The sequence below is a fragment of the Channa argus genome, chromosome 22 (assembly GCF_033026475.1).
Source record: "Channa argus isolate prfri chromosome 22, Channa argus male v1.0, whole genome shotgun sequence".
Classification (NCBI taxonomy): Eukaryota; Metazoa; Chordata; class Actinopteri; order Anabantiformes; family Channidae; genus Channa; species Channa argus.
Window position 1 is genome coordinate 507,092 of NC_090218.1, and position 14,163 is coordinate 521,254.

The 14,163-nt window shown below is 39.0% G+C and overlaps 1 protein-coding gene across 8 annotated transcripts in view; it reads left to right on the forward strand.

The window, feature by feature from the left end:
• The window catches only part of phldb1a (pleckstrin homology-like domain, family B, member 1a), a 29,031-nt gene that overhangs the window by 343 nt on the left and 14,525 nt on the right, over nucleotides 1-14,163 (forward strand). For 5 of the 8 annotated variants that reach the window (XM_067491507.1, XM_067491509.1, XM_067491511.1 and 2 more), the window contains exons 1-7: nucleotides 2,507-2,661; nucleotides 4,449-4,547; nucleotides 6,465-6,588; nucleotides 7,517-7,687; nucleotides 8,833-8,961; nucleotides 10,107-11,188; nucleotides 13,910-14,143. In XM_067491507.1, the coding sequence (XP_067347608.1) occupies nucleotides 2,659-2,661; nucleotides 4,449-4,547; nucleotides 6,465-6,588; nucleotides 7,517-7,687; nucleotides 8,833-8,961; nucleotides 10,107-11,188; nucleotides 13,910-14,143 (1,842 nt within the window). In that variant the 5' untranslated portion in view covers nucleotides 2,507-2,658. Of the gene's footprint in view, nucleotides 1-2,506; nucleotides 2,662-4,448; nucleotides 4,548-6,464; nucleotides 6,589-7,516; nucleotides 7,688-8,119; nucleotides 8,415-8,832; nucleotides 8,962-10,106; nucleotides 11,189-13,909; nucleotides 14,144-14,163 lie in introns of those variants that run through there. The other 3 variants (XM_067491514.1, XM_067491508.1, XM_067491512.1) reach the window with 3 other exon arrangements.

The window sequence follows — 14,163 nt, forward strand, 5'->3', positions numbered from 1 at the left end:
TAATAATGATTTATCATGGTTATTGAGCTCATCCATGTACCACGTAGATATTACAGAGCAGTGAGTGCAGGTGGGAGTCATCTGGTTTTTAGAGAGAAGGTAAACTCAGATGACACTGTGACCAAACTATTTAATGTGTGTGGGATCGAGCTTCCTTTGGGGCTTAAAGTAATATACTTTGGTGGAATTACAGGCAGATGAAGTAAGTAGTTCTTCAGCAGCAGTGTGCCACATGTGCCTGAATGAGTATATTTTTAAACTTTTACATTTTTAAATACCTTCCAATGTGAATATTTGTCCTGTGGATAAACATGTTGAATAAATGTTTACAACATGTTTGCATGTGCATATGTCTCGTTCACTCTTCCATTGGCAATTTCTTTCAACATATTGATAAATAATGAGAGACAAGTGGACAGATGTAGCAGAGGCAGCAGTGCATCTGTTTGGTGGGAAGGTTTGGGGAATTTCAGGAACTTCCTGTTGTTCTTTTTATAAGTTCTGGTTTGTCTGGGGTCAAATCTTGTCAGAGTAGCATTTGACTGATCATATGATCAGACACATAGTTACTGTCTTCACTCTGTGGTGAGTGTTGAAATTAATGAGAATGTGACCATTAAATCAATTAGAGCAAAACAGCAGATACTAATTATTGATGCATTAGCACAGATTCTTTTGTGTTTCTGTGGCAAAAATGAGATGTCATGTTTTATAACAATTATGTGCAACTTTCAGGGTTGGGACATTAATCTTTCTAGCCATCTGTGAATCAGTCTTTTATCACTTCTCGTTTGGGATGAAGGATTTTTTTTGTCCTGAGTTGAGTATCTCATGCAGCATTCCTTTCATAATGTTAAAGTTAGGGCAGAGGTCATGTTTTGGTTTGTTAGTAGTTTAGTTTAGTTTAGTTAGTTTGGTCTGTGAGAGGAAGGGCTTGGAATCTCTGTTGTTTTGTGAATTTGTTTTAGAGGGAAGGAGGTAAAAGGAGCTTTGTATTAGCTTCACACACATCCTTAAGAGAGCACACACTTAAGCTTTTTCTAAGTCTCCTTAAGTTGATGTTTAATTTAGCCACCGCTTGCAAAGATGTTTCTTTCCAGCTGACATTTTTATTATGACTACCTAATAAAGCCCAAATTTTAAATTGATAATATCTAATTTGAAGCATTTTTAAAACAGAAAAATCTAAGGCGTCATTGTATATAGCAATTTAACAAAAGTAGTAAAAAGCTCATTAAAATAGTTGTTGAAATGTAAAAATGTAAAAAAATTAATAAATGTGAATGAAACAATCTCTATAAAATTACTTGTTTTGTAAATTTTGAAATTTGTTTTCTACACAGTACATGTGATGACTGTTAATGAATTCATGAGCTAAAACCATTTACTAAATAATAACATTCTCAACACTCAGTTATTAACTATTGAAATAGTTTCTAACCACCCTTCTCATCCGCCATATTAGGTTATTTGCTGACAGCTCTTGTGACTAATCTCCATTTAACAATTTAAAGATCCCTCAGCAACTTTTTACCAGTCACCAAACGTCCACATCATCACTGAGGATAACTGACTCAGAACATCAACCTCACGCTGTCTGCAGACTTTGCTTCAAGTTCATCTGGTTTCTTAGCTGCCTCTGTTTGTTTGTTTTGTATTTTCCTTGGTGACTCATCATCTGCCTCATTTCCTCCACCTCTCCTCTCTGGCCCCCAGCCATGGGAAAAGCCTTAAAAGATCAATAATGAAGTCTTTCTCCCACTTTCTTGAACTCTCTCTATCACTCTCTCTCTCTCTCTGTATGCCAAATTGCTCCTGTGGGATGGCTAAAAAGTTGGCTCACATCTGTTCACTCACTTCCTGTGGAACATATTATTTCTCTATATTCTCATCAATGTCTGAATGGACACTTTCAAACATACTGTGATGTGTCATATTATAAATTGTTACTCAACAGTTTTCCAGAGAGGAAATAACCTCTTTCCAGTTTGTTACATCAGTGGCACAGAGCTCAGAGCAGGAAGTCAGAGTACACAAGGTGTTTTCCATCTCCTACACCTACACCACAAGGTATTTCCTCCCAGCAGACTCTTAACACCTGCTTTAATAGACAAAGCTATAGGGAACTTACAGCATTGCAAGAATTGATTCCCATCCTCCTCTGATCATCTGGTGTGGTCCATCTGATCTTTCAGTCAGTGGTCAAATGAGTCAAATGATGTAGGAGTGGATACATTTCAGGGACTCTCTGAGGAGGATGTGAACTTTGACCTATCAACTCTCCTAAGCTATATTGGAATTGGTGTTCAGTGGAGCAAAGTTCTTTTCTAACAGGTTATATTAGCCAAAAAAAAAAAAAGAAAGAAAGAAAGGGAGTCATTATAAAAAATTTGACCTGTAATAAGACATAAAAGCGTAATTTAGAGGGCAGTGTTGATGCCGGGTTTCCCTCTGCTGTGTGTTGGGGATGTAACTTTGCACCGGGATGGGGAGGAGAAGGGGTTGGGAGGAGGGAAATAGCAAAGGATCTCAGGGAGTGAATGAAAAAAAAACTAGAAGCAAGACATAAACAATAATGTGGAGACTGCTCCATGGATTTACAATCTTCAGACACACTCATGGATCTAGCTGTTTTTTGGATTTTGTGAAAGTGGAAAAATGGTAAGAACTGCATGTCTGTCAGTGAAATAAGTAAACTGTTAAAAGTGTTTGCCAGCACTGCTGTTTTTTTCAACAGTTTTCTGTTTTTATGTCATATTTTTTATGTATGTCTCGCTCTTTTCTTTTATTAACCAATTTAACATAAAATCTTAAGTGTCTTCTGTCACTTTTGTCAGTTTTCTCAACAGAAGTCATTTCTCTTTAAAAGTAGCCACCTAGACTGTGTGGCTGGCTGAGTCTATTTTCAGAAGCTCATGGCAGCTCTGAAGGGCATATCTGCCCCCATAATGACAGGTTACAGTGGAAGGCCCTGCCTTAGCAAGCACTAAAACTATTCTCCAGCCTGGGTGTGTACGTTAAATTACTGAGGTTTGTTGTAGCAGGAGCATATGGGTGTATGTGTGTGAGTCAGACAGACAGAGACACATTACCCTGCCCACTCTCCGGTCCTGTGCCCGACTGCGTGGCTCAAAGAGGGCCAGTGTTGACAGCCAGTGGGCTGACAGCAGAGGCGTGAGGGGTCCAGTGTCAGCGCTGAACAAAGGGGACGGTCTGTTCTCCGTGCCACTGGGTCCTATGAGACTCAAACACTGGACGGGATTATCAGATATGCGTCGCTTCACGTGGCAGCCTCGTCAGGAGTGACATCACACACAGCTTCAACACCCCGTTGTCTAAAACAGACAAATCTTAACGTTGCGATGTGAGCTGTTAATGGTTTGTGGCTTTAAAAACAAAAAGCAGCCAGAAAAATTATGAAGTGTATCCAAGAGGTTTGATGAGTGTTAAAACATTTTAAACGTCTTCTGTCAACCTTTAAAGTCACCATATATCAGGTAAAGGGATTTTCAGGATTTTTGGAATGAAAGACAGAACTTTTTCCGATCATCAACAGAAATAAGGGATTTTCAGAAAGGTGGTGTTCTACCCACCAGTACAGTTTCAGCCCCTTGGAAATCTTTGGAGGCCTGTTGTGGTTCATTCCAGTCCTAACGGACTATGTTCTTGTCTGTTGTCACCAAATATTTATTATGTTCAGAAATAGCCATTTCATCTGTACATGTAAAGGGTCAAATATGAAGTTTCCATGAAAGACAAAACACTGTGTCTAGTTTGACATTTCTGCCAAAAGCTGCTATTCACATCCTTCACTATCACCCACAAGGGCAGCTCATGTGGGTGATAGTAAAGGATGCAGTGAGTCATCATACGGACTGCTTATGTCTCTGTGTACGATTGTTTGAGACATGTCTGGTCCTAGTGGGTTGTTGTTTCCCTCTCCTCTGATGTGAGTGTGATGAGGAGCAGACAGCTGGAGCTCATTTGGTGCATCTGTTTCCACACGTGTGTGTTTGGAGAGTCTCTGTGTTAGTCACAGCGTCTAATCTCTGGCATAGGAAGCATTGATCTGACCCGTGATGTTTAAGGGACCTGCAGAGCTTGCTCACACCTGCTTCATCTCTAAACCACTATTGTGACGATATTCACAGCTTAGCCTGCACATTCCTGCTTGTGCTCATTCTAACATGTAAGATCAGTAATGCTTCCTATCTTTGGGCATAAATCAGTGCCAGCCTTCTTGATTAATTGTTGTGTATAGCTAGATCTGGAGCAACAATTACCCAGTATAATAGTTCGGTCACATGGGCTTACAACTAGGGCAGAAGGCTTTCTAAGGAAAGCACTGTTCCCATTGTAATACATCTGTAGTGGCAGTATTCCCAGTGCTCCCATTCATTCCTTGCTCTTTCTCTCTCTCTCTGTATGTATGTGTGTGTTTGCTTCAGGATCTTCACGTGTCAGATAATTCTGACAGTGCAGCCGATATGGACCATATGAGCAAGAATAAAGTAGAGCATGGACAACAGATGCATCAGGTCTTACAGGTGAGTCCCTTCTTAAGTCAGGGCCCATCGTCATTTAAAGTTGTACGACTGGGATGTTAAATCATATGAAATTGACCTTACTGTCAGTATCTTCCGCTGTTACTGTACATGACAGAAAAGTAAATGCCATTTATATGAAATCGAGGATCATGTCGTAATTACGACTTTAGCAGTGAATCTGCTTCAAATCAAATAACAAATCTATCACCCAGTGCTTGCTAGGAATCTGCATATACTGTATTTTTACTCTATAGGAATATCAAAGTTCTACATCTTTTAAATTTGAAAACGTGTTAGTGTCATCTCCAGTTCTTTTTATGTTGTTTCTCTAATAATTGTCTTGTGTGTATTATTAAGTATGTGACAGCTATGAACTAATGCCTGCATCTCACATACTTGGAGAATAAAACAGACAAGATTATCTCTACACTGCAATGTTTTGACCAGCCAAGTGTAGGTGGCTGCATAACTTTTTGGTAGCTTGTTTAGTCCAGTCTCCGAGTAAATTTGTTCTTATTTTCATGTGTGGATTTTTCTACACTTGTACTTGGATGTGCACACCTTCTGACATTTGTATCCTATATACTGTATTGTCTTTGCTCTGTATTATCATAATATCCTTTTTCTTGGTCAGTAACTAGTCTTCAAAGGATTGAAAGCATGAATTGTGTTCGGTTTTCTAAATTTATCTTACCTGCTATTACTTTTCTTTCATATACGTTTTACTCTGTTCAGCATCCTGTATCATCATACTTTAAGTTATCATTTAAACTTTAAATGGCTCTAGACCCTTGCAACTTTTTCCCTTTAGGTCAGCTTCCTTATACCTTTTGTATATTTATTCGGACTTTTGGTAACTTTAGTTTGAGTTACATTTTGGTAAATTTTGAACTTATTGGTTTGTATTGAATGTTGGACTCAATTAGAATGAATTAGAATTTCAGTCACACTCTGATTTATTAGCTTCATTTTTTATCAGCTTTTTTTCTTTTTTATTACTTCATTCAGCTTTTAATGTTCGTAAAACAAATTGTACATCAAAATATAGGTATACGCATACTCTTTCAGTAAAACATGACTCTTATAGCTACAGAACCTATGCCTTTTATTGATGATAAGAAGTTAAGACTTGATCATCAAATCCTATTGTCTATTTTATAACAAATTCAAGAAAGTCTCCCCCTAATCACAGATGAAGGCTGTTTTTAAATCACCATGTAGCCTTCACCTGTTTGAATTTCTTCACATAAAAGGTATCACCATGTGGAATATTACTGTTACTGTTAGTCTTTGGCTACTTGTTCTGTCATTGCTTATCAGATACAACTACTGCTATGACTACTACTTGTAAGTCTGTATCAGCTATAGTTTTTGATTCCAGATGTCTTTTTTTGCAGTCAGTGTGATGACTCAGCATTTCTTCATCACCCCCCCTTTTCTCTGTTTTGACTGAAAACTTCAAACAAGCACACTCTCACACATACACAGACATGCATGAAGCGCGCACACACACAGATACAACTGCCGTCACCTTCTAAGTTTACTTTCACAATAGCAGCTTTTTTAAAATAAAGGTCGTCCAACTGTCTTTCAGTATTCACTTAATTTTGCCTGACAACTTCAAACCCCAGCACACCTGTCTCTACCTTTTTCCTTATTTTCAAATTAAGAGCCCTCTAACCCTCACAGGACAGTGAACTCAAAACTCTTTCTTAAAGCTTGTTTTTTAGTTTTGTTTTTGTTTTTTTGTTGTTTTTTTTCTTTCAAACTTATTTTTACTGCCGTCTCTTTTACTTCCATTTTCACTATATATATCCATGCTACTTCTTTTAGCCATTTCTTTCTTTCTTTCTTTCTTAACTCAATAATTTTATGTATCTGGTATATTGATGATTTTCAATTTATTTGTTTTTACAGAGCACTCCTTTAGATTTGATTGAGACAGGCAAGTCCCTCAAAGTCCAGGCAGAGCGCCCCCACCTAGTTAGCTTGGGAAGTGGACGACTGAGCACAGCCATAACATTGCTACCTCTGCTTGAAGGTGAACAGATGTGTGTGATTTTGAGTGTATGTGTGCATTTGTGGAATATTTGGGAGTTAAACTTTGATGGATTATTGAGAAAGGAAATACAGTGTATTCTGCTGATCAAAGAATAATGTTAATATAATTTAAACATAATACTCGTTTAAAAAACACTTTAATAATGTTTGCAATTATACCCCCTAATAGCTTGTTATTTATTTGTCCATATCTTTGACATGCTGTACTATTTAAAGAGGACTAATTGTGTTTTTTCACTGTTTATGTCAGTCCAGACATCTCAGTTATGATTAGAATACATGTGATATATGTCACTCCTAGCAACACAGGAAGTACGGTTACTTCCCTAAGTATATTATTCAAAATAAGTCAATTGTTCTTTAATAAGTAAGCAGCTCAGTCTGTCATGAGTGATGAATGGACAAAAACTGATGATACATTACCTTTCAACTGTCTTGTTGCTTCTTATGTACTGTGACACAGTAGTTGAACTCTGGTCTGTGATTTTCTTGCCCCAAAAGTCCCACATTGATCCTAGACACCGCAGAGGAAGAGAAAGGAAAGGGTGTGACAGTAGCAGCCCAGAATAAAGCCTTTTGGGATTTTCTTTGTGCTGCATCTCCTAAGTGCCATGAAATAACATGTAGTGTGGTTTTGGGTTATATCTCTCACTAAGACAGTGATAGAATATCAATGATAATCATATTACAACACTTCATCTGCCAGGCTAAGCACATCCCTTAAGACTAACACCTGTTGTTCACACACAGTACTGATTCTATTAGTGACTCCACCTCTGTGGCCTTGACCTTGGCAATGAGTGCCTCTCAGCTTTAAACTGAAACCTAAGAATACTTTACTGAAGGGCTCATGGGTACAAGTGTATCTACAGTAACTGATGTGGAGAAAATGTTTTCTTTTATTGCAGGGAAAACCACACTGGGCAGTGAGGGGACAGATATTCACCTGCAGGGCCCTGACATCGCAGCCCACCATTGCTACATTGAAAACCAAGCGGGCAGCATTATCTTGTACCCATGTGGAAACAAGTGCTCTGTAGATGGCCTTATCATCATCAAACCCTTTCGCCTGACACAAGGTAGCACAACCATGGGCTTAAATGACTGCTATAAACTGACTGTTAGAGATTAGGCTTGTTTATCTTGAAGCTTAAACAATTAATGTGATCATTTTTGCCATTAAAACTAACAAACTAGTAATAAATAACTTGTTACTACTAATAAAGTATAACAGTTGTGCATAGTATGTCTAAAAAAAAGAATCAGAGGACTGACAATTTCTGTACAGTCAATTTACTAAAAATGGCCATAGTGTTTAATTATGATAAAGTTCCATACTTTGCTGAGAGTTAAATGAATAAATTAGAGGTAAAGTGGACAAAAAGGCCGTCTGCCATGTCCTTCCTGTCATATATATACTTGGCATAAAAAAAGGCATAACAGTCCCACCCCCCAGTTCCTTTTAAATAGGATCTAAGCCAGCAGCTACAGCAGAATGTCATTTGAAGCCGTGTGATCAGCCGGTCTGTGTGTGGAAACAGCAGCTGCTGAACAAGAATACTTCAGAATACTTTACTTAATTCAAATGACAATCATTAAATGCTGAATGAAACAATTCAGGAATGGAGGAAACAGATAATTTTTATCATTAATGAATGATTTTGAGTGTATTTTAAACTCCCTGTGGAATAACTGGAAACCAAATTTCCGCGTGTGGCTCTAAGGAAATATATTGGACATTTTTAAAAGCCATTGGAAATGCAGGGAAAGGAGAGGTACTCGATATTACATACTGGTTCATTGCACGTGAGTTAAACTGTGGAGTTTATTTATGTGTACTATCACAAATAACCAAAGGAGAAGGAAACTTTTTCAAATGTTATAAATTAGTTTTGTAATTGACTGCAGGACAGATAAAAAGCAATGTCTGTGTCATACGTTAAGATTAGTACATTTCTCCTGTAGGATCTCTCTATTTTACAACATTAGGCTGAATTTTTAAATGTTAAAATGATAATAAATCATTTACAATGCTTGTTGTGTTTACCAATAAATGTACTATTCAACAGTAGGGGCAGTATCATTACAGCGTTTGCATACACACCACATATGTAAGGATGATTAATATCATATTTGAATTTGTCAAATAGTTTTTGCCTTTTTGAGAATGATAACTAACACGTGACCTGCGGCCTTCTCTTCAAATGGTCTTCTCCCCTGGCAGGGTGCATGCTGTGTTTTGGTCAGTCAAACTTTTTCCGCTTTAACCATCCAGAGGAGGCCCTGAGGATGAAGAGCATGCTGCCTGGAAGAACCCATGGACAGAGTGTCACAAAACTGCCTTTTCCTCCTGGTAAAGACCCTGCTTTTATATCTAAACAGTGGAATCCACTAACAGCTTTGTTGATGAGTTTCCTTAGCAGCTATTTAGGCAGATCAAATAGTGTGACCTGTTATTTATACAAGATATAACCATGTCCTCCCACTGTACTGTAAAAGTTAAATAAGCATGAATTTGCTTTATGCAGTTCATTTACATACTGTAGCATTGAGAGTATTTATTCTTTGTATAAGATGAGCAAACTGTGCAAGGTTAGCTGTTTCAGTTTCCATGTCCCAAGGGTTATATCATCACAAATGACAAAACACAAATGTCACTTAGATAAAATGTGATGAAGTGACTGAAAGATGAGATTTAAAATGTGATTGATGTAAAAGATGCTCTTTTACCTTTTCCTCTAATTTAACACAAAGTTGTCAGCTCTTTTTTCCACATCTCTTACTGAATATTAGTTATTATTACCCACAACAGGATGCAGAAATAACTTATTCAGAGCTAATTATCTATGGCCTACATTGGGATCTGGTTCATTTCAGTGGTTTTAACTCAAAGTCTGACCCCATTGTGGCAAAGGACTATTTCGTCTTCCAAATGTTACATTTATATATTGTTTCATTATTCTGGTAAGTTTCCTCATAATGTAGATGATATTTAAAATCTATTCTCCTCTGACCTTACTGGTTTGGCTGTCAGTGTTTGAACAGTACAGTAAGAGCCACCACACCCTGCCCTGTGTATTGGCCCACTCTTTCCTGACCAGACCCTGATTTCATCTGCTCTGAATAAGGTACATAGCTGCAGCTTTTATATTTAGCCATTTTAGATCCCTGCAGGATTACAACTCAGCTGAGAAGCATAACAAACCTAAACTCTGGGTTTACAGAACATGCACCCATTTATTACTAAAGTGGGTCACAGACACACTGTAAAAATGTGTGTGTGGAGCAACATGTGAAGGCATGTGTGTTTTCCTCTTATAGGTTACCTTACAGGACTGACCTGAAATGTGGTGGATGTCAGAACAAAGACAACACAGGACAGATTTTTCCCACTGCATGCTTGTTTATGGGTGTTTGTACAACTGTCCTTCAGTGCACTTTACTTTATTGTTTAAACAGGAATGGTCACACACAAGTGTTTCTGTCTCCTCTCTGCAGACTCCTGTAGTGTTCTGAATGGAAACCATCAGTTTTTTACAAGCAACGGAGACTCTAAAAACAACAACATAACAGAAAAACTCCAGGAGTCTTTAGTGATCAAGGCTTCATCAGCATCAGAAACATCCGGTAAAAAGCCTGTTTCTCAGCCCTTCCCTCCAAACATGCTTAATGGGATAAAAAACTCGCAAACAGAGGGCTCAATTTATGAAAATACCAGCAGCAACAAAACCCCTCCATTACCTGCTCGATCAATTCAGACTAACCACAGTCCCGTCCCTCATCCACGAACCTCACTCTCTGTTGCCTCAAGTGGTACTAGTGTTGGGCCGAGGACACAGGAGAGCCCGAAGCTTCTTAGGAACATAAGCCTAGAGGCCACATCAAACACCACACTGCCTAGTCGGGGCCAAGTCACAGAAAATGTTAGCCAGACTCACAAACCATGCCCTTACAGATTTCCAACACCAGCTCCACCCAACCCTCGAGTAATAGGCTCCTCCCTTCAAAAGAGATCCCCCAGCCCCATGAGACAGCAGGGTCATGTAGATATCCCTCAAAGGATCAGGACTCCAGAGCCAACTGGATCCACTAGTCTGAGGGAACTCCCTCCTCTCAGCCCTCACATGTCACGGAGAGGGAGTCCAGGATCACAGGGCCTGGCTTCCTCTCATGCCTTACAGGGCATAAGTGCTAAATCTACCCCGGAGAGCCCACAGAGCCACTGCAAACTTACATCAAAAGCAGAAGCCATGAGGGCTCTGTATGCACAGAGTCCATCACCACTCTCGGGGATGGAGAAGGAACCTGGAAGCAGGCTATTTAGGCCTGGATTTGGAAGTACCATGACATCAGGCATGGGTTCGTCTCCTCTTGCCAGCCCCCATAACCAAAGAAAAACCTCCAGCTTGACCATAGTTGGATCTTTTGGATCTTCCAACAAGGAACAGAGTCTTACGAAACCTTATACTCGAGAACGCAAAAACAGCATCTCTGAGATAAGTGACAATGAAGATGAGTTGCTGGAATATCACCGCTGGCAGAGAGAGGAGAGGCTGCGTGAGCAGGAAATGGAGAAACTGGTAAGTAATCAGCACTTTAACTACATGTGAATTTAAGGTAAATATTAGAGTAGAGAATAATTTAAATAGATTAGATCAGAAACAGAGTTTGGACAGAGTTGACCATGTTTTATGCTACGCTAAGCAAACATCAGCTGGCTATAAAGGACAAAAGAGGAATAGCAATACATCTCGTCTAACTCTTTGCAAGAAAGCATAAAATATTCTCTAAAATGCCAATGCTCTTTATCTTTATAATTTTAGTTGTTTTTTGTGAGTTTATATTTTGTATTTTAGTAAATGGTTTAGCTAATAATTGTCTCCCCCACACTTTATTAAAAACACAGGACAATTGATTAGGACAGCCTAGTGCCACTATTTCAAAGGATATAAATATAGTTGAGTGGAGAAGGTGCTGAGACTGCTGGCATGGCAGACACCCTGTCTGCATTCAGATATCTTGTCTAAATCTCCTGGCGTACAGCCACTAGCTCATCTCCTCAGAGCATTACTGGCATGGTCAGTGCCTGTGGCCCAAGTGGCACGGGGTGAACATTCTTCCTCAAGTCCTAAGGTCCAGATTGGAGGGTGTGGCTGGTTATTGCTCAACACTATATTTACCAAAACCACAAGCACAGTTTTCCTTCTAAGCCGCCTCTGCTTGTCTGAAGGCTCTTTTTAAATAAATGCTACCGATAGATCATAGACATTCTTGTTATCCATCCTCAGTTCATGCTCACCAACCCTCCCCCCACCATTCTTTGACCCCCACCCTCCTGCTTCTGACAGCTGAAGACACATAAGCACAGGGGGGTGGGGTGGGGGGTGGGGGGGGTCATTACCAGCCCTCCATGTCCATAGACTATTTCAGGAACCAAAGGGTTTCTTGTAACAAATAAGAGAGTTACTCACAACATACATGTGAAATGGGCTGACACATGCTGTACAGCATTTGCTGTATATATCCTCCATTATTTAGGTTTTGTAGGCAGGTCTGACATTCACTACTACTGGAAGCAGTATCACAAATATAAAGGTGGATGGAGTCACAAGATAGATAATATGGGGGTCCTGTTAACCAAATTGACAGATCGGCAAATACATGAATGTTTGTTCATCTTCTTGAAACTTGATACTCTTGATACACTGTCTATTAAGTATATTAACTAGAACTAAGAGATGGTTAGTTTAGCTTATCAAAAAGACAATTAAAAATCCATAGCTTTGTGAAGCTGTATCCAAGGGAAGCTTAGCTAATAATTAGAAAGAGAGGACAAAAGCAATATTGAAAGTAGTGGGAAAAGTAACAAATGAGATACAGTGTGTTCATTGGTAAGTTTAAAATGTGCTAGAAGATAAGCCTTTGACCGATGGGCCAGCTAAGCTGTTTCTCCCTGTTTTCAGTCTAAGCCGAGCTATGCAAACGTCTCCTGGCAGTGACATTACCTTAAGATGTAGCATGCAAGTAGTAAATATCTTCCCAGTTAATTTGGCATGAAAGTAGGAAGGGTATTTCCCAAAACAACTATTACCAGTTAAAAAGTGGTCTTTAATAGCTTTTTTTTATCAAGGCACCTGTATTTTCCTGTTGTGCTATAATTTATAATATAAATGATGGCGAAGCGGTTTTGTGTCCTTGAGTCACTGTGTTATTTGTTGGTATTAGCCTTGAGAGAAGAACCCAAAAATGAAAACGACAAATTATAGACCTACAGATGAGAGAAACAAAGAGGGGATTTCCTCTAAGTGAAACAAGTTCACTATATTTGGCACAGTAAGCACAGCTATGCAGGTTTTTTGCTATTGCTGCACTATAAAAACCAGTGCTGCACTTTATCTCACACTAAGAGCAAAGGACAATTCAGTTCAGCATTAGGCCAAACAGAATAAGCCAAAAAGTTTGCTAATTCAAAGTTGCTAATGTTTTTTGTTTTTTCGAGAGGATTTAGGTTAATAGAGAGATGTAATTTTCAATAATAATAAGGTTTTGTGCCTTCAGTTGATCTACATTTTATCTACATTGAGATTGGTGGACAACCGCTCTACCTTCCTGCGCCACAGTCGCATTACAGTTTACAACTTCAGTTCAAGTTTCACATTTAAAGGTGTTGCAGTTTTTCATCAAGGAGTAAACAACTGTCTGAGGCGTAACTCAGTAAATGTCAGGTTTCATAAAAAAGTAAGTGTGGCTATTTAAACAGCCTGAATAATGTGAGTAAAAGTGTTCTGGTGGTTGTGGAAATGCTTCATATAAAGCACAACTGTTCTTAGTCTTGCCAGATTCCTAATTTTTTTCCAATAGGAATGATGATCACATATTTTGCATTGTTATTGTTGTAGATTAAACCAAACATCCTATTGTTTAGAGTGACAGCAGACTGGCGATAAGCTATATCCTTGGGGCACATTAAATACAAAATATAAATACAGAAGAATTTAAAAAAGAAATTAAAGCTTCCATCATTAGAATAACGGACAAAGTGCAATCTGAGACATTTTCAGTCTGCAATCAGAACCCAGTGTCTTATACCTATTCTTCTCAGATTGGGTCTTTTTAAACCGCTCTTGCTGTGATAGATTTTACTATGAACCCCCCTTTGAGAGACAAACTACACCAGCTGCTATCAGGTTACAGTTGTCCCATTCCAGTTTAAGAGGGACAGCTGCCTAAGTGGGACATTGTCACACAAGGACATTTGATAATGTAGAACAGCAAGCTTTTGTTTCATGTCTCTTTTATAGGAGCGACAGAGGCTGGAGACGATCCTGAATCTGTGTGCAGAGTATAATCATGAGGACAATGTTGTGGAGGTGCCTGAGGTGGTGAGGAGTGAGCTTCTGGGGACAAAAGGAACCAGTTCAGACATAGGTGGAGGGATGTCTTTTCAGGGAGTGGACAGAGCCCAGAGTGTAAGAGAGAATGATCAGGAATCCCAGAGAGAGGAGTCTAGCAGCACCGAGAGCACACATCAAGAGGTAATAATCACATTTGTGTA